The sequence below is a fragment of the Linepithema humile genome, chromosome 2, assembly GCF_040581485.1.
Source record: "Linepithema humile isolate Giens D197 chromosome 2, Lhum_UNIL_v1.0, whole genome shotgun sequence".
In the NCBI taxonomy this organism is placed as follows: domain Eukaryota; kingdom Metazoa; phylum Arthropoda; class Insecta; order Hymenoptera; family Formicidae; genus Linepithema; species Linepithema humile.
Genome location: NC_090129.1, coordinates 31,182,620 through 31,202,346, shown reverse-complemented (window position 1 = coordinate 31,202,346; position 19,727 = coordinate 31,182,620). Strand labels below are relative to the sequence as shown.

General features: G+C 38.5%; 6 protein-coding genes across 14 annotated transcripts in view; 3 read left to right on the top strand and 3 right to left on the bottom strand.

Moving 5' to 3' along the window:
• The window catches only part of dally (division abnormally delayed protein), a 51,747-nt gene extending 43,662 nt beyond the window's left edge, over positions 1 to 8,085 (top strand). Inside the window, exon 8 of the mRNA XM_067350180.1 lies at positions 447 to 8,085. Within this exon, the coding sequence (XP_067206281.1) occupies positions 447 to 547 (101 nt within the window). The 3' untranslated portion in view covers positions 548 to 8,085. The remainder of the gene's footprint in view (positions 1 to 446) is intronic.
• A 530-nt stretch (positions 8,086 to 8,615) lies between these two features.
• Positions 8,616 to 13,786, bottom strand: Ipk2 (Inositol phosphate kinase 2). 7 transcript variants are annotated; one of them, XM_012366003.2, is made up of 5 exons: positions 13,684 to 13,786; positions 12,173 to 12,373; positions 11,326 to 11,505; positions 10,859 to 11,119; positions 8,616 to 10,245 (listed from the first exon to the last, which is right to left on the bottom strand). In XM_012366003.2, the coding sequence occupies exons 2-5, from the start codon at positions 12,339 to 12,341 to the stop codon at positions 9,557 to 9,559; spliced, it is 1,299 nt and encodes a 432-aa protein (XP_012221426.1). In that variant the 5' UTR covers positions 12,342 to 12,373; positions 13,684 to 13,786; the 3' UTR covers positions 8,616 to 9,556. The 7 variants fall into 7 exon arrangements, with proteins under 7 accessions (XP_012221426.1, XP_012221422.1, XP_012221424.1 ...); XM_012365999.2 differs by having other exon boundaries at positions 13,361 to 13,743; XM_012366001.2 differs by having other exon boundaries at positions 13,497 to 13,743.
• An 89-nt stretch (positions 13,787 to 13,875) lies between these two features.
• Positions 13,876 to 16,149, top strand: LOC105671662 (meiotic nuclear division protein 1 homolog). 3 transcript variants are annotated; one of them, XM_012366004.2, is made up of 5 exons: positions 13,876 to 14,015; positions 15,211 to 15,442; positions 15,516 to 15,621; positions 15,709 to 15,855; positions 15,925 to 16,149. In XM_012366004.2, the coding sequence occupies exons 2-5, from the start codon at positions 15,216 to 15,218 to the stop codon at positions 16,060 to 16,062; spliced, it is 618 nt and encodes a 205-aa protein (XP_012221427.1). In that variant the 5' UTR covers positions 13,876 to 14,015; positions 15,211 to 15,215; the 3' UTR covers positions 16,063 to 16,149. The 3 variants fall into 3 exon arrangements, with proteins under 3 accessions (XP_012221427.1, XP_012221428.1, XP_067206311.1); XM_012366005.2 differs by lacking the exon at positions 13,876 to 14,015 and adding an exon at positions 14,024 to 14,258; XM_067350210.1 differs by lacking the exon at positions 13,876 to 14,015 and having other exon boundaries at positions 15,201 to 15,442.
• On the bottom strand, positions 14,264 to 14,913 carry LOC105671663 (zinc finger HIT domain-containing protein 1). Its single transcript, XM_012366006.2, has 2 exons — positions 14,775 to 14,913; positions 14,264 to 14,706 (listed from the first exon to the last, which is right to left on the bottom strand). Exons 1-2 carry the CDS (start codon positions 14,911 to 14,913, stop codon positions 14,384 to 14,386), a joined length of 462 nt encoding a protein of 153 aa, XP_012221429.1. The 3' UTR covers positions 14,264 to 14,383.
• Positions 14,969 to 16,278, bottom strand: Tfb5 (transcription factor B5). Its single transcript, XM_012366009.2, has 2 exons — positions 16,137 to 16,278; positions 14,969 to 15,155 (listed from the first exon to the last, which is right to left on the bottom strand). The coding sequence occupies exons 1-2, from the start codon at positions 16,169 to 16,171 to the stop codon at positions 14,969 to 14,971; spliced, it is 222 nt and encodes a 73-aa protein (XP_012221432.1). The 5' UTR covers positions 16,172 to 16,278.
• A 481-nt stretch (positions 16,279 to 16,759) lies between these two features.
• LOC105671664 (cytochrome c-2) lies at positions 16,760 to 19,661 on the top strand. Its single transcript, XM_012366007.2, has 4 exons — positions 16,760 to 16,922; positions 18,589 to 18,646; positions 18,747 to 18,888; positions 19,051 to 19,661. Exons 2-4 carry the CDS (start codon positions 18,608 to 18,610, stop codon positions 19,194 to 19,196), a joined length of 327 nt encoding a protein of 108 aa, XP_012221430.1. The 5' UTR covers positions 16,760 to 16,922; positions 18,589 to 18,607; the 3' UTR covers positions 19,197 to 19,661.
• The last annotated feature ends 66 nt before the right edge of the window (positions 19,662 to 19,727 follow it).

Below are 19,727 nucleotides of genomic sequence, written 5' to 3'. Positions count from 1 at the left end.
TGGTTCCGCGTATCGAATAGCATATTATTCGAGAACGCGTTTATAAAAGACCACAGAACACAGAGACATCTTTCACGAGGAAGTGTTGCAGAAACGAAATAAGTTGCAAATTAATTGTGCAAAGTAACGCGCGAAGTGTTCCAATATTTCTAAAAAAATTTTTCTAATTTAAAACATACGACGCGAATCAAATATTATCGTGAGCGAGCGTGTTTCAACAAGTGATTCCAACATTTTTGTTTAAAATTAAATAAAATCAAAATATCTATTGTTATAAAAGATGAAAAAGCAACTGCAATTACGGAACATTGAAGTAAACAAAACTATTCTTATTTTATCTGCAAATATAGTAAAATTCTTTTTCATTTTCATCGAAATAAAAGGAAAACAAATTTCTTCTTTGTTTATCGAGAAATATATTTTTGATAAAGCACGTTTTGTTTCAGATCCGTCGGTGAAGATCAATGAGAACGTGGACAGCGGATCGCCGACAATCCTGCTATCATTTGTCGCCCACGCCACTCTCCTCGCGTCGCGTATCTTTTAATCGGCCGCGCCACTAGAACGAGGAGGGGGGCGGGGGGGGGGGGGCAATCGCGAGCCACGGCCAACGTTGACGATGTAGATAAGGAAAGTTAGACTAGATTTTATCGCGGTTGAGCGGTCGTATAGCGGATCGCGCCGATTCGTTTCGCGCGCGGCATTCTTCCAGCGCGTGAACATTCGACGAGGAGCGCTTTAGCGCCCGCCGCGAAATCCTATATAAAGCTGTTGATAATTTATCGGTGACGTGTCGGGCAGCGAAGCGAACTGTTTCCCGCCGCGGTCCGCCGCTCGCAAGGACGTGGTGGTTCTCAGTGATATATCGATGCGCGGGAAATGAGAGAGAGAGAAAGCGAGACAAATAAAAGTATACGAGGGCGGGAGGGAGGGAGAGAGAGGAGGAACGTATGGCGAAAACGGAAGGAACCGAAGGGAGCGATGGGCGAGCCGCGTCTTGAGACGTCGCGCTTGTAAGACGCGACAATAAATCTCGCGATGCTTCCGAGGTGAAATTTTCCGGCGGAAACGCCAGTTCCGCACGTAGAAATCGATACCGCGGAACTGGACCGTGTTAATACTCTCCTCTGACGGTTTTGAAATCTAAATAGCACTCCTTCCGACAGTTTATATTCGCGGAATTGTTTAAAATCGGCGGATTCCTTTCGTTTTACGATATGAAACATTCAGCCTTCTCACTCGAAGGGACATCAATTCTAGCCTCGGAATATCGTGACGTAATATATCTGAGAAGTAATACATTATCGCCCCCAGAGTTCGAGTCCAAGAGCCCGAAAAGATTGCAGGTCAGTATTTCACTTTTTTTTTTTTTTTTTTTTTTTTCCGAAGGAAATTTGTGATTTTATTTTATTCAGAATTACGTGAGAGAAAGAGAGAGATATCGCCGCAGGCAAAAAGTTATTAGCGAAAAAATATTACGTTGTCATTGCTCAAATTTGCAAAGAAATCAATTGTGCGAAAACGCGATAAGTCACGCAATAAAGTCACTGGCCAAAGCTGAATAATCGCAGTCCATTTAGAGAGATGCCGAAAGCAAGCGTTATTTTACTGACTTTACGCACGCTTCCTCGCAGCGAAGTCGCAAAACGTATTAGGCCTAAAATCGCGACCCCCCCCCTCCCCTCTCCCCCGAGAAGATTTTTCGTCTCGAACAAGAGTATTCGCGCTGTGTTAGTATTACATAAGAATGCAGGATGGTCGCGGCAGCCATCGATCGCCGGACACGACTCCTCCGATCCGAAGGCCGACGAGTCCGCTATCCGAGTCCGAGTTTGTTTTTCGCGAGAGGGGAAAAGTGTGTCGCACGTGGCTCTGAAAAGCGGCTTCGTCGTCTCCACTTTGTTGTATCGGGGTGTACATTTTGTTAGTCGCGAATTGACGAACGAGTCGACGGACGAGAGCGCGCCTGGGGAAAGACTGTAATTGTAACGGGAGGATTCACGGACGGAGAGAAGCTGATGGTGCGCCGATGATTCCGATAGATAACCGGTAACGAAGCCCGTATTCTCGCCCCTATATATAAGCGGCATTAAGCGCCAAACGTGACGGTTCGACCCACATTACGGATCCAGGATGATTAGACGTCTTGGTTGGAATTTTTTGACGTGAAAGTACCTCGCCTTTCAAGCTTTTCAAGCTCCCTTCGCCAATCGCGAAGATCAAAAAATTATAGAATTGAAAAAAAAAATACGTTCCAATTTTTTAACGCGTGGATCGAACGTTTTTTTTTTTTTTTTTAGCACTGCTGAGGTGTTTGTAGTAGAATTTTAAAAAAATTTTGATTCCTACTTTTATATTTCTTTTTCCCAGTTGATCTCTGCCCGATATCCGGTTACTTGAACGAATTAAAAATACATTCGGTATCCACACAAGATTCGCACAGTCACGTTCGGTGCCGAATGCCAAGCGAGAATACGTACGAAAGTATTTTACCTTCACTTCCTACGACTCGCAGAAGTCGTACGGATATCGTCACTCACGAGCCGATCGGCCGCAAATTGCGCGGCCGTACCAAACAGCAGCTACGTTTAGTGTGCCTCGTATTTCTCGCGCGCTGTTTTCCGGTTTTCTTTTTTTTCTTTTCTTTTTTTTTTTTTTGTATAAAACAGAAGAAAAAGTGTCTTTTTCGCCGGCGACGTCGCCGCGCTTAGTCGTTCGCAGCACGTCGTCGCCGTCGTCGATGTTATACAGATTATTATAAAAAAAATGACGAGGCGGGGAAAACCATAATCACCCAGCGTCGGTGATAACGCGCATGCCATATATACATATATATATATTATATACGTAAAGTTAACTGCCAAAAAACGCCAGTTATACGCGAACAAAAACTGATTTACTCGCGCGGCGATTATTGCTCGCTACGAGATCCTTGAGTACTACAGAGTACACTATTGCGCGATGCGTGTCCACTCTGCGCGTGCGTATATATATATATGTACTTCTGTGATTTATCTTCCACTTTTCCTTCCTAGAAAAAGGGGCCTTCTTAACGCAGCCAACAAATTAGCCGAACGACGTCGAAACGGAAAGAAACGCGATTCGCTCCCGCCACAGCACTCTTCGATTTAGTAGACTGTTCGTAATTGCCGTAAATTCTAAGATACATAAATACGTAATCGTTTTAGATTGTAAACCAATCTCGAAATCATCGATTGTGGATCGTTCGACATTCGCCAACATAATCGGCACGTTTTTTTTTTCTATTTATTAAATACATATTTTGTTATAATTTCAAATCAGAGACACAAATTAAGTTGAATGAGATTATATTTTTACTTTTTCAGCTTTTTAACTTATAATGAAATTTAATTAATAGTGACAGTTTTGATTTATACATATCTTTTCGCGGCACAGTGCACAGCAACGTTAAAATGATTTGTTGCAAAAAAAGTCGCATCGTGCGTGACAATTGCGAAAGGTATTAAATTCGACGACAGCAGCATGACATATTTTTATATCATCTTGCGTGTTCTCAAAAAAATGTGTCTATTTATATTCAGGACCGATATAACGAACTCGATCAATAGTTGAGCGCGATGACGATTTTGCTCGTTGCAACGAGTCACGTGAGTTTTCGCAATCTCGTCGCTGTGTTAGCTAACTATTAAAAGTAACCAACGTGCCAAACCAGCGCGCCTCTCTTCCCGCTAACGAACAGCCCGTTATAATAACGAACGCACAAATTAATTGTAATTAATGAGACCGAGAACAATCCTGGGATATTGCGAGTTTGATACGTTCCAACCGAAAATTGCTTTACGCGCGGTAAACATTGGATTTGTCCTTTTGAATACTTTTGCGAAGTATTTTTAAGTAGAGAATTTTTTATTTTTCAAATTTTTTTCTAATAATGATGAACTTTTATTCTATTTTTTTTATGTTTCTCACGATTAATTCAGTGATAATTTCGGTGATTGATGTCATTGTCGATGATCCACGATCGATGAATTCGATCTCGAATCTTTGATGCTGTTTTTTAGCACCCAGAGCGTAACCATGACTAAGCGCAAGATCTTTTTTGGATCGATACCCCAATCGTTCGCAATAGTACTCGTGATACGATAATATTAACCGATCGACTTGTATCCGACTATTAAAATTAGAAATTTATCGCGTCGTTTTTGCGCAGAACTCGTACATTCAACTCGAGGGGAAAAAAAAATAAAAGAAGATCGAAAGCGAACCGCTTCCAATGTGTGTTACACGCAGTTGGGATCGAGGAACTTTTGAGAAACCAACATTCTCATGGCGAGACGTGCAATTAAACCTGGCGGTTTGCTTCAGTCAATCAGGATAATAGAGAATCCAACGATGATTACGGCATCGTGATAAAATATTTTCCCGTCGGAATAATGTTAACAACTGTGAAGAAAAGATAATTTTATCTTTGACGATTTAAATAATTGTAAATTATTTCTATTAGTGTTCTCATGATAATCGCCTTGTGCCGAATGGTAGAATAATTTACTCAACGTCGCATCTTTATTCGCATAGTTGAAAAATCCATCGCCATTATTAAGCTAACAATGTCGATTCATCCTTCGTCTCAATTATCCTGAGTGGCTCTATGTCAGTTACTGTAAGAAAGTAATGTAGCTAGTGAACAACGGGATACCATTTGGTTTCTCCGCGAATGACGGCCGCGCGAGTCGCGACGCTACGGCGACGCCGTATTCGTCTTGTACATTTGATTTTCGGATCTTTGAGGAGGGTTGAGTGCCTTTCTGAATATCCCTGGCCGTAGCGTCGCGTCGTCGCTCCTCCGGGACGAGAGGGGGAGAGCAACTAGAGCGGCCGTCCGCGAATAAGGGCGCGAAACCGGGCACCTTCCCGGTAATAGCGTGCGCGTGTGTATGCGTGTGTGAGAAAGAAAGGAGCAAAAAAGAGCAGGACTTTCTTCTTCTCCTTTTGTAATTTCTTGTGCCACGTATTCTCGCCTCTAACGTTTCCACGTGAACTCTACGAAGATATCTCGCAGGTTTGTAAACGTTTACCCTACATCGTTAAGATAACACACTGGGCGAAGGAGCGGGATCGCGAGTATATTTAGTGCGGATGAAAATTGAAAGTGACGAAAATGTGGTGAGATAATTCTAGAATGAATGACGATTATTACTGATTCGGTCATTAATGGGTCTTTCGGAAGCTTTAGAATATATATATCTACTGTATTTAACATAAATATTTAATATATTTCTCTATCTATTTCGAACGATTTTTCTATAAGTTATAATAATATGCTGCACGCGCTAATTTTACTTCCCGAGATTTCGGGAACGTAAAGTATTACATTCGGGCGGCGAAGATCGAAAACTTGACGATCTCTATTTCTTTCCAAAGAATTCTAAAAATTAAAGAAGCATTGCGCAATGTCATCCAAAAGAATCTAAAAGACTCGACGCCTCACAGTAGGGTTTAATAATAATTATCAATGCTGCGTCACGGTGCTAATGAAAGCCAAAATTAAAATAATTTATGCGCAAAAATAGACCTTGGATGTTATTAACAATTTAATTATGTATCTGCGAGTTATTTATGTACGATGTTTTTTTTTTATCGATCTGCTGCGGATTTCGAATATCGCTCCATCGCGTGTTTAGATAATAAGCGCATTGTTGCGAAATTGCCCGTAATTAGAGAAATTCGGCATTCGAGCCCGTTTTAAATTGCAGTTTCAATTGGATCACTTAGATCCATTGAATCGGTGAACAACGGTGCACGACAGGTCCGATTCGCTTTCGTAATCGGACGCGCCATTGTTCGAGAAGTCCTTCCTTTCAGTGCGCTAATAAGATCGAAATCCGGTGAGAGCGGGCGGACAGGCGAGATCGCCGGCGGCGATGCCCGGCGATCTCGTCGCTACGGCAAAGAGCCTAATTCAGCGTGGGCCAGGCGTGCAATTGTTCGAATTTACCGTCGTAATTCTTCAATTTCGTGGCGGCCTTTGTCGGGCAAATTTAGGCAGCGCATTCACGCGAGAGGACCGAGCGCGCGTAGGTAGATCGTACGCGCGCAGCTCTCGGTCCTTATCCGTCGATGCCGCGGGTCTTCGACCTCCGTCGATCGTCTGCTGATATTAGTTTCGCGTGACGCCGGGATCCCGGCGTGCAGGTATTAATCTGTCGCGGCGAAACGGTAAACGCATTTCGCGCCGCTCGGCGCGAGATCTGACGCGAGGCGCGCGACTGATATCAATTGTCCCACTTTATGTTGCTGGTATGTTATTATTAATATTGTTGGTACACAGCAGCTGTCACGCGTGCTTAACACGCTTGCAAAAATGTTGATTAACACGTTAAAAATGGTCTGAATCGTTAAGTAATTGGAATTCTGTAAGACTGAAAGCGTTAATGGAGCGATTTTTGTCTAACACAGCCCGCTCCTTCGCCGCTGAAATTATCGCAGCGCGAGAATGGAAGGAGAAAGGTAGGCGGATATGCTAAAGAGCTAAGAGGTATAATGTGAGAATGATGGAGAGAATGAGTGAAAAAGAAAGGAAACGCGCGTTGATCGATCTGTAAATATATAAACGAATGCCTGCTGTATTTATATAGTTATATACGTTAAATATATCGAACTAAATGAAAGTAGCAGCTAATAAAGCAACTAAAGTAATTACCGATGAATTAACCGTTAATTATAGCGTTACAGGGAGACTAATTACTGTAATACGCGTGCAGGAAGTATGTGCGAAAGAATGCGAACGCGAGAATGCGGAAGAGCGCTCGTCGACGAGTGATCGACGAAACAGCCGAACTTTTCGTCAAAGTCGGATCGCATGCCTCGTCGTCGTTATTGCCATTTGCCTCGTAGCGAAGCGATTTGCCCTTCTTACCAAGGTTTTTATTTCACTCGTTTACCTAGAAATCGCGGAAAACGCAGCGACGGTTGAAAACACACGCGAACGATCATGGAATCGTTTAAATCCAATCGCTTTGTAATTATACCTATGTAATTAGAAATTGAATGAGAGAGAAAGAGAGAATTGTGTGTGTGTGTGTATAAAGAGAGTGAAAGAGAAAAATATTTCGATTATGCTGTATAACAATTATTAGCCTAGTATGACGCATATTTTATCGTACACGCACTAACAGAATCCGCTGTTTCCTACGGAACTATCGCGTTACACACTTAGCTATTTAATGCGTTTTTGCAATATTTATTGTTGCGCCTTGCGTTTATTATGTGATATAGGGCTACTTATATTATTATCGTCTACTTTGTCGCGCGCTTGTTCAATTAATTTGCTGATCGCGCGCGATACGACACGAATTATCCGACATTGTCGGACGGGAAACGAGGAGAGCAAATTGACAAAATTTCGGCTATTCGCATCGCCAGCGATCGATCGTCGCAAATTTGTTCAATTAATCATCAATCGTCAGTTGATTATAAACTGATTATACAATCGCGTCGCGATTGTAACTAATTAATTTCTCAATGGCATATTTAAGTTTCTATCGATTCATAATAAAGCTAACTTCGCCTGTCTGGATTCTCAATTTCGCGACCCGATATTTTTGATCGTGCCTCTTTTATCGATCTTTATGTGAAAATTAATAAAAAATAATTCCAAAGAAGCCAGATATGATTTCGTTAGAGAAGCGAAGGTGCAGTGTACATCGAATAGTTCCGATCAGATTAGTTCCACGATTAAATCACTAAGCGAAATTGGGAAAGTGAGTTAATAAAGCAAATGAAAGCGAAAGAAAAGTGTAGCGAGAGATGAAAAACATGATCGTGAATAATCTATATATGTATATACATGTGTCTGTGCGCGTATTTTATATACGCGCATTCTTATATATATATATATATATATATATACATACACACAACATGTGTGCGCATAGAACGTACGCGCGCGCGCGTGTACTATAAGTGTTATACGAGAGATTAAACAAATTATTATTATTAATTATTATCGCAGTTGATTACGTCGCAGTGGCGCGTCCGCCGATCGGCGACGACCTGTAAAAACTGTTTATGAGTGAATGGCGAATAAAATATTATACAACACCACGTCTACGTGTTGATGCATCCCGTTATCAAGAATAGCTGCAAGAAGAAACACTCAGAATTGTTGATGTTAAGAGGACACGATTTGGCAGACGCGAATTAAACTTCGTTGTTGAAATTGAAAAATGCATATCTTTCTGTACACATTTTATATCAATTTTTATCAGTGATGAGTGTTTTCCGAAGTCAAGAATCAATATTCTTGAAACATTTACTTAAACGTAATTTGTTTTCCAATATGTAATGGATAATCGTTACCTATTAACAAAAATAACGTTAAAAACATTTCAGAAAGTTCACCGTGTTCAACTAATTACAGCGTTAAAATAGTTAAAAGTTTAAATTATTCATAATATATCTCGTTTCTCCAAGAATCTCTGTTCAAAAACAGAAATACTAATTAAAATGATAAATAATTATATTAATAGCTATAAATTTTGTAGATGTAACGAACGGGACGAGTTTCTGTCGTCTTTCGCAGATTCTTTTGTTACTGTCGTGAAAATCAGTAAAATTTTCAATGAACATTCGTGTTCCACTTGACATCGTAATGGTTTATTGCTGCTGTAATAATTACAAATTATCTGCACTTTTATCACATAATGCGTACAATATAAAGATTTTTGTAACATGGCAAAATCAATAATGTTACGTCCCTTTTGAAAAACTTTCTGTCAGTACAATGTGTGCCCGTCGCAGTACGATGTGTATTTGCAAAGTGTGACTTATTGTCGTCGTAGTATAAACATCATTCGAACGATTGTTGGAAATTTACAATGAGGTGCTCTCTATCGAGCGTCCAAGCTCTATTTTTCAAATCAGGTCTTTATACGGCACAAATGGACAGTCGAACGTATGAAATTCCTAGACATTCTATACATCGTGTTACGATTTTTTTTTTGACAAAGTATAAAAATCTTAATTATTGTACCTTAAAGAAGACGTATTTTTGGAGTCCATTCAGAATTGATTGTGTGCCCGATTGAATTATATTGTTATTCTGTTTCTGCATTAACATTTGAATTCTGCAGAAATTATTTTCGTTCCTAGTTTACTCTATCGAGTAATTGTTGCCGAAATCCGACTTTCGAGAGACATACATACATGTTCACATTAATATAACTACATCCTCTGTATTTTTATTTTATAAACTTTCATATCTTTTCTATGTAAATCTTCGTATTTCTCGTCTCTCTTTCTCGGAGATATTGCTACAACAGCTTTTCTCAGTGAACCATGTCCTCTCTCAGCCTGACGATTATCGTTGTCAAAGATCTCGTCGTTACCGATTATTCCATCTTCCGTCGTGCCAGTGTCCGATAACAAAACCGACGTTTTCGCAATTTTAATCGTCCGAATTACCCTCTCCATCTAACTTTTTCCGTTCACTGCCGGGAACTTCGTCGCAAGTGATAACATCATTGTCGATAAGAAGAACGATTGAATTGCGCGACGGTTGTGCGCGAGGCTCTCCTTACTCGGAGTCGCGCTCGCGAGCGCGCTTGAGGAACGTTTTGAGGAGCTTGATCAGATTCTCGATGCCTTCCAGATAATTCAAATCCAAACCGGTATCATCTTCCGCTGGGAAAACGTGTGTGAAATCGATCATATTCACTCGTACCCAGCTGCAGTTGTCGTCCTTTTCATCCGTCGGAGCATCGCGATTATTCGTCATCGCGTCGTTGACGTTGTTCGCGTCTGCGTGCGCAAGCGAAAACTGACTCGGACAGGATCGACAAATTTGCTCCACCTGTGGCGGATTGGAAGACCCGCTCTGATCCGACACCTCCTCGTGCGCTATCGACACGAGTCCTTTGTTGAGACTTACGCTCCTTTTGAGCATCGGTCTATGCGCCTCTAGGGTGGCCTCCGAGTTCTGCTCCTCGCTAATATCCGCGTTCGACTCCTCCAAACTCGCCGACGGGGAAGAGGCAGATCCAGTTCTAGAAGATTCCATCGGGTCGCTGGAATTTTCATTGTTCAAACGACATTGCTGCCGCAATGGTTGAGCATCGTAGGCGACCAGAAGCGAGCTGGAGTAGAAGCGGTACTTCCGCTGCATGCGGAAGAACAAGATGATCCTTCCCAGGACTGACAGCAGCTCCACGATCAACCGTTGACTGGCCGGTCTCTCAGGTGTTATATTCAAGAAAGTTTTCATCGCTGCGTGAGGACAAGAAGAAGGATTTTAACGCGGTTCCAAATGACGGGAAGCTTAATGAAGTCTTATCGCTAAATCGCACGATATATCGCAAAAATCCGTCTTTTCGTCGCATTATCGACGTAAAGTGCCCGAAATAACTACTAATACTGACTCTAGAACGTCGACATGAAATTGTTATTAATTTAACGACAGTATGATTTAATATATAATACCAGAAAATTACACGATGCAAAAAGAAAATGGAATACAGTATGAATTAAGTCTAATTGTTGAAATAAAATTTTTGGAGGCATTAACGAAATTGCGTTAATAATTCCTGTCAACGTTCTAGAGTCGAAATCCGTTCTACTAGTATCCGCAAATTGGAATACATGAATTTTTCGATTTCCGACCGATAATCAGTGAATTAAAGAGACTTAGCCTTAGCCGTGCTCGAATCGGAGGCGGGCAACTCGTTATCTCGGTTATTTAAGAAAACTCACTACTCCCTACGTCCTGAAATAAACTTTTAGTATTCATGAATCATTGGATTCATTTGTTTAGCACCGGAGATGACAGTTATTTTTTTTTCTTATCGACTTCGTATGTCTCCTAAAACTCTAAAGCAGATACCTTCTACGACGCCCATGGCATCGAGTTTCTTGCCATAATCTCTGTCAAATTTTTTTAATCGTCCAGTGGAGAGACAATATACTTGAAAACCGGTTATACAAAAACCATAAGCACGCTTCGATTCGGCATACTTGAATTCTTCCGTTGCCCTCTTCTCTGGTGTGGCTAAAGGATCCCACGTGCGGCGGCCGATCTTGATATCCATCACACATGGCTCGGCCATGCCCTCCGTGATATCCTTAAGCGTGAGAAACTTCGTACCTGTCATCGGTTAATAACGTAAGTCGAAACAATGACTAATAACGATTGGACGGGATCTCAAAAAAAATTATTATCCGTCCGATTAATTCATTAATTCTTGTTAATAATGTTACGTTTTATATTATATATATTCTTCTTTCAAAAGTTAAATGTTATTTTAATTAATTTACAAAAAATATATTTAATCTGGCAAAGAGAATCCTTACGTTTGTTAAAGACTCGTAGTTCTGTCGTGCCATAATAATGTGGAACGAACTGTTTTAGTTGCGCTATCGTGGGATCTCGAGACTTCGTCAAGTTCTCGTAGAACGCAATTTCTCTTTCCCCAATGATCGCTTTAGTCGCCGGTTTCAGTACATGTCTAGTTCGTTTGCAGACCAACATGCCTGCGATCACAAACAATTTTTCATAAAATTATCTAATACATACAAGCAATGTAAATAGTATCGATAAATATATTTACTAGTATATTTAACTGATATAAAACTCATCATTAAACTAATATAAAAAATTTTTTATGTCTTTATTTTACAATCAGTATCGTAATGCGCGAAAGTATTTCAAAATAATAATCTGTACAAATGTGTAGGTCGACCATATTAGCACTTGTACACAATATAAACGAAAACACACACGCAATACAAATAAAAGATTAAAGTAATCAAATCATTTCAGAACTAAATCAAAAGCGAATAATCAAATATACCACTGGTATGTCGCTAATATTAAAAAATTCTAAATTATTGTCAATAAAAATTCTATTATTTTACACATATATATACATATGTTAAAGATAAAAATATTTAAATTTTAAACAAATTTCACCTTTTGAACAGTTCATATCTCAATTTTAGCTAAAAAAAATAGAAAAGTCAAGTTTAGAATTTATATTCTCAATATACTAAAAAATTTATATCAATTTCATCAACTTTATCACAAATCTCAAGTTTTCCTGTCAATTACTATGCTTATCATACTTTGTTGTACTTATATTAACTTTATTATAATTTTAAATTTTGCGCGGAAGTGCGAAATTTTACGGATTAGATTTACCGATTGTGTGCTTTTCGCCATTGAAGGGATGTCCGGCCATTTGACACCTCAGCGGGCTCAGTCCTTCGGAAAACGTACACCCAGACGATCCGGAGGCCGTACCATCCCATTCCACGTGCAGCAGCTTATCGAGATGACTCTCATCTGACTGCGATTCTAGGGTCGTCATAATTAATAACGGACGTGCGGCGATGATTATCTCTGCAATTAAACGGTCGCGCGATTCTCGTAGATCTCATCAAGTATTCAAATCGACGCAATTATGTTAAATTCCTATTTCGATACCGTAACAGTGCAAAAATAATTAACGTTATTTCGTTGTTTGTTATCTTAATAAATTTTCCATTTTTGCTCCTAATGCTGTTTCGCCAAATGCAACGATCGAAATAAAATTTTCGCGTATCGCGTATCGCACGAAAAATGAAACTCACGAATGACTTCAAATTAAAATACTCCTAATTATTGATTTCTTAATTATCGCGCGCTAATTATCGAATTCTTAATTATCGAACGTCCGTCTTCGCGCAAGTTTCACAATTCGAAGAAGTGGCTGTTTTGCTTCGAAAATTTACATTTCTTTCTTTTCCCTATCCTATTTATTTTTTCACCTCTTATCTCATCGTTAGTTTATTTATCTCAAAACAAACATTGACAAGAGCGCAGTATCGATGATTATCGCAAGAACATAAAATAACAAAAAAGGTTATTTTTCAAATAAAATCGACCGGCTGTAATCAATTTTCAAACATCGTAATCGCGTTATTGTCATCACGGAAGCGCTTTGTCCTTCATCGCGTGATATTGTTATCAGAACATACGTTATACAGCGTCTTCTATAAATACGCTGCTTATTACGATCGAATGATGTCGATTCGACTTTCGCGCTCATACGAGCCGATGATCCGTAACGAAATTTACGTTTCCCTCGCGAAACAATTTTCAGCAAATCGAATTGTTGACAAACGAAATCACGAGTGATCAGATGATCGTCGGGATAAATGCCACGAGATAAGCGTGACGTTTCCGAGTATCTTTGAGATACACGGAACACTCATCAACATCGTTGAGTCATCAAGATGAATCGCGCAAACTATACCGTTGAGAAGATAACTGTTTTATAATGAAAAAAAAGAAAGAAAAAAAGATTTCAGTAAAAAAAGAACAGAAAAAGAAAAAGAGGTGCCTAACCTCACTCTTTTTCTTTCTTTGTTCTCCTCTGCCACTCTTCTCTCGTTCTATCTTTCTCTCTCCTTTCTTCGGTCGCTCTTATCACTCGCGCAAATGTTCCGCGTGGAAATACATAACAAAAGATCGATATATTAACCGTACACACTCTCCCTCTCGCTCCTTTCTTCGCTTTCTCTCTCTCTCCCTCTCTTTCTCTCTGGCTTTCAGGTTATTACCCCGATCTTACGCACACGTTACTATAACCTATATGGCGAGTGCGGCGATAACGCGCGATAATCACACATAGACGACAGGACGTGTTCTCTTTCGCTGTGTGAAAATACCAGGATAAACTACGCTTTCCGATGCTCTCCAACGACTGCGTTGTATTGCATACGCTTCGTCACGACACCATTCCGTCGTGTATGTCCCACCAGTGTTGCCAGAACGTACAAAAATTTTATACTAGTTCATTACCAACAAAGTAGCAAAAAATTTCCAACTTCAGTCTAATGGTCAATTCACATCGCGTTCTAATCTGAAATATCAATATCTAATAGAAAATGTTTTCTATTGGAAAGATTTCAGCTGACATTTGGTTCGTAAACACATCAAATCTATAAAAACAAAATCGCGAAGACAGGGGAGCTTTGATGATTTGTTATAAAAACAAAGTGTAAGTTTATAACCGTTTTATAAATGAATGTACGAGATTATTCAATTAAATTAACAATCCATTTTTTTTGCAATCTACCTCAAATATAACTGACAACGATTGTCAAACTGTCAAGTTTAATTTTCGACTTTAGCTTGTGTTAAATCAGCATTTATAAACATTGTTTATAAACAGTGGGTGATTATTCGCAGTTGTTTTTTTAATTAAACTATATGATTTTAAATCTTGGATTAAATAAATAAGGTATGTTATTATTTGAAACTTAAATAAAAATTTATATTTATTTTTTAATATCAAAACTTTCTCTTATACTTTATTGTCAAAATAACGTGTACGCACTTTCAATTTATTAATATAGCCAAAATTCTTTAAACTGTCCATTTCATACACCTAGTATCGAGATGAGTACCTAGGCACTTTGTGCAGCAATATCTAGCACCACAGGGTATACATGTATAATTGCTAAGAAAACCGCATACTGCACAGAAATGTCTCTCTGGGAAGCGAGATGGTGGTACTTGAGCACAAACATAATTGGGTGGATTGGGATTTATATTCAGATCCTCCTCAACAAGTTGAGCGAAAGTCTTACGAAAGCGTTGTTTGTAATATTCAGCAGAGCGTGTTTTCTTTTTTCTAACACCTCTGCTGTCTAGTGTTTCTTGAAATTTTGGCGCTTTCTTGCTCATAACTAAAAGGAGAAAATCGGTTATACCTTTTATCTTAAAATATTGAAGAGAAGATATTTTTATGTCACACCTAAGTCAGCGTGTGGATCATCGTGAAAGTTATCTTGCTCTAAGGCTTCCAAGGCTTTCTTCTGTCTGCGCTTACGCGCAGCGTCGTCGAGGATTCTCTTCTGAATCGCATCTTTTATTCTACCAGATTCTCGAGCCATCTTTATTTCAACTTATAGTACTAAATCTAAGAAAGCAAATCTCGTCTTGTTCTGTTTATATTCCTTTCTCTGCCAGTGGGAATGATATCTGATCCATTAAGTCATCCACTTTTGTCTGTAGAATCTCTAATATATCAGCGGATATAAATAAGTGTCTCTCATCCAAATCTTGAATTATGAATTTCCTTCCCAATGCTGATGTTTCATCCAGATGTAGAAGAAATTGTTTCATAGCCGCATCACTGAACACATATTTTTGTACAATTATTTAATGTTTGCGATTTTCTAAACATATAGGAGCCATGTCTAAGAGAAAAGGTGTCTCTCTTGATGAGAAACGTCTGAGGATGCTACAACTCTTTTATGAGAAGAAGGAATTCTTTACGCTAAAAGAAATTGAGAAAATTGCACCAAAAGAAAAAAACATTGTGCAGCAATCTGTCAACGGCGTACTACAAGCGTTAGTAGATGACGGTTTGGTACGATCGGAGAAAATTGGCACTTCTGTGTACTTTTGGAGGTTTCCAGGGTAATATTGAGAGACAGTTATATTGCTATGTTTAAACCATAACTAAAATACTCAAAAAACATCTGTTCTACAGAGAAAATATCACTGCAACAGAGCACAGAATAGCTGATACAAACAAAAAGGTGGTTGAGGCTGAATTTAAGCTTGAAAAGTTAAAAGCAGAGATACAAAAGGAAAAAGTAATATGAAAATTAGTAACAAAATTATATTTAAGTTAAATCTAACATTTTCTGCTTAAGTATCTAAAGCATTTTTGTTTATTACAGGAATTGAAGAGTGACACAGAAGAGAGACAAACCTTACTGAAGGAAATCGAACAACTGAGAAAAGAAGAACAGGAAATAAAGAATCAAATTGCTAAATTCAGCGGTGTTGACCCAGAAGCAATTGCAGAAATGAATCGGAAAGCACAGGTGCAATAGCATTAAAATATATCTCAAAATAATAAATGAAAATGTAATATAATATGAAACATTTTATAGAAGTACAAAGATGCAACCAACACATGGACAGACAACATTTTTGCTGTACAGAGCTGGTGCAAGAATAAATTTAACATCGTGGAGGAAGATCTCAATAAACAATTCAACATTCCTGAGGACTTGGATTATAAAGAATGAATCTCTCTTAGTTAAGTTTCATATCCTGTTAACTGTCAAGAAATTATTTTTGCTATAAATAAACAAAAACGTACCATTCAACTAAAATGCCCTTCGTGACATTTACCATATCTCGTAATTATCCTCTCTGTATATATAATTAAATGAAGATGCCAGATTTACTTTTTCTTCAGATTTATTTGCTTTGGGACACAGAATCACACTACTACTACTACATTACCCGCGTATTGACGTGAAGAAACTTGGTGCACAAAAATTTCATAGAAAGGAAACATACGATGCGAAATGACTCGCATAATTTCAGCGCCATCTATAAGTATTTCCTTCATACTAATATACTAACCTAATCGAGTTTTATATGCAAATTTTAGACATAAACAAATTCAATACGTTATTAAAATAATATAATCAGAATAGAAATTGTCAAATCTTTTTGTTACTTTTACAAATTTATTCTCAAGTTGAAAATAATAATTATTAAGATTTATAAATATGCTAAGTATATTGACAAATTTATTAAAATAGAATTATTACTGCGATGTTTTTATCATTATGTACAGAGCTAAATACGAGCTAAAAAGATGTTATGTATAAGAGAATTAAAAAATAGGAATGAATATATAATGAAAATAAAAATTCGCGGCTGATTTTTGGCTGCCATCTAACGGCGCAAGTTTCACAAAGCATTTGTCCACGGTGGAGGTGCTGTGCATGCGTCGATTGCGTCAGATCGTAGCATCCCGAATTCGCGTTTGGAGCTAACCAGTGTTTCTGCATCGATCGACTGCTATTCACGGTCGGACAACAGGCCAGCAAACTACGATATTCCCAGGTGCACGTGTGTGAGACAGAAGTGCGCGGTAAGTACAGAGGACCGATGTGTCGACCATAAAACGTGTAGGCACAGTGCATGTGCAGCAGACAATCATGTCTTTTCTCTTCCGTCGTCCCACGTGTCCGTTCCGTTTCGCGCCTCCGCGAAATCCGATCCGAGTCGAGTCGCGCTGTCGAGACCAGATCACCGGAAATTCACGACTTCGGGAAACATGCTTCGGAAACATGATAGTTGCTGTGCGAAAAATAAATCGGAAAAAACCTCGTATTCCTTTTCTGTCTTTCATCCGTCAGACATCATTCGTCCGTCATTCGTCCGACATTCCTAATTATTCGCTTGAGCGCGTGAGACGAGAACGTGAGCAACTTATATAACTCGTGTCTAACCCTGGCCCTGAGCCAGCGCTAGAACGTCCCGATACATCGTTTTAAAGGTCGTGCGATATGCGAAGACTTTTATTCATTTGGGTCATCATCGCGTGGGAGAATTGCGGAAAATGCAACCGCGATATCGAAATTCGATTGAAATAGTTTTGCTTCGAGAGAACTTTTATGAGGAAACACTCGTCACTCGTAATCACTTGCCAATATCTTAATCTTTCGTTCAAATATCCATGTATTCTAATCTTTCGTATCAAATAACGTGTTATCGCTATCTGTATGATCTTGAAGAGGTCAAAAATCCTGATCTGAATTAATGAACAACGTGAATGGAATTCGTTCAAAGTACAATCTGAGATGCATGTGACTGCGTTATGACTTGTTAATCATTTTTCATTCATGCGAATGTAATTAATGACGTCTGGTTCCACGATAATAAGCTTTTTTTTTTTAATCAGCGATTTGTTAAATATATGCTTGCTTAAAATATCTTTATTGTTCATTCGTAAGCCACAGTTGTTTCGTTTTAAACGTGCTGCGAATGACGTGTTGCTTACGACATCTCCGAATGCATCATCATACATCGTGACATGTTTTGAGGAAAAATTTGATACTGTTACATCAGAGAACAAAGTGTTACACTATGTATTACTACAACATTACAAATGAATGTTGAGATAGAGAAAAATATTGCATATTATATGAGAATATTAATACGAAGGAATATTAAATTATATAATAGTTCGTCGTTATATAATTTTAATTGTCTTATCTAATTATAATAACCAAATTATTGCATAATTTCTAAATGTGACATTTATTATAAATATTTTTTAAAAATATTACAGACAAATTTAAATTTAGAAAAACTTTCTGTATTTAATAATTATAGATATCAAATTAAAGAAGAATTTTTGCTCTATGCGGTCAATGTTTGTACATTTTATACACGCATTCAACCGTAGCAAGATAAAGCGTGTGAAATTGTAGCTAAAAATATAATCTCCTAATGACGCCAATTTTTCGAAATCGCTATTGCGACACGGCACGAACTTATATCGATGATCCATCGAAAGGTTATCATTTATCGATAATTTCTTTAGTTTTTCAAAAGTCCACGAATTTTGAACTTTACTTGATAAATTCACTATCTGCTATTAATATTATTTTTAATATTATTTATTTTTATTAGAGATTTTATAGAGTAGAATTTCATTGAATAATAAATAATAAGTCATTTTTCGTGAAATATTTGTTAAATAATAAAAAATTATTTCTAATTACAATTCATAATTGAATATCTTTTTTTAGACTACACAATTAAACAAATATGGGTGTTCCGGCAGGCGATCCAGAGAAAGGAAAGAAGGTAAAGCCGAAAGTCAATAAAGGCAATACGATCGTACAGTAAACTGTACATTAACGTAATTGCGTTATTAACATTATTGATTAATATTTTTTTCTTCTAGATTTTTGTTCAAAGATGTGCACAATGCCATACGGTGGAGGCGGGTGGCAAACACAAAGTAGGTCCCAATTTACATGGACTTATAGGTAGGAAAACTGGTCAAGCTGCTGGTTTTCTGTACACCGATGCTAACAAAGCGAAAGGTGCGTATTTAAATTTAATCAAGACGATACATTTTCTGCAAACAACGCTAGATTCGATATTTTGTATTATGTACGACATTAATTGTGTATATCTAAAAATGTAGATCGAATCGTATCATATCATATACTACCTATTCTAATTCGCGCGTCACTACATTTCAGGTATCACCTGGAACAAGGATACCCTATTTGAGTACCTGGAAAATCCAAAGAAATACATTCCCGGCACGAAAATGGTGTTCGCCGGGTTGAAGAAACCGCAAGATCGGGGTGATCTAATTGCCTATCTAGAACAAGCGACAAAGTAGATATCCATCGCGTGTATTACGCTATGCGAAAATCGCGACGAACGTAAACGTGCGCGCGCGCAAAAATCGCTGCGCACAGCACGAGTCGCGACATTAGTACGATTGTCATCTCATCTTACATCTGTCATCTCATTTGTGTTCATACACATGGACTCTCCTCTCGATGGTACTCAAAGCGTTCGCAATATGTGTTCGGATAGTAATGAATTGTTATTGTTGATAAGTAGGTAATTGCAAGTATGTATATTGTGACACAGGGGTCGGGCTAGCACCGGCCCTGCTTTTTTTCTTCATCACACCGAAGATATTACTTTCTAAGGAGCGTTAACGCCCGCCATGCGAGTGGTTGAGCCACTCTTTCGCGGACTTCGCGTCCTCGATTATTTATTATCATTGTATCAATCTTATCATGCAGCAAGTGTTGATCTGTAAAAACGAAATACAGACTAGGCAATTGGAAATTTATACTTGTTATACTTTCTTGCATTTGCGCGCCAATTGTGTGAAGTTCTCGTCGACCGGAAGGAACAC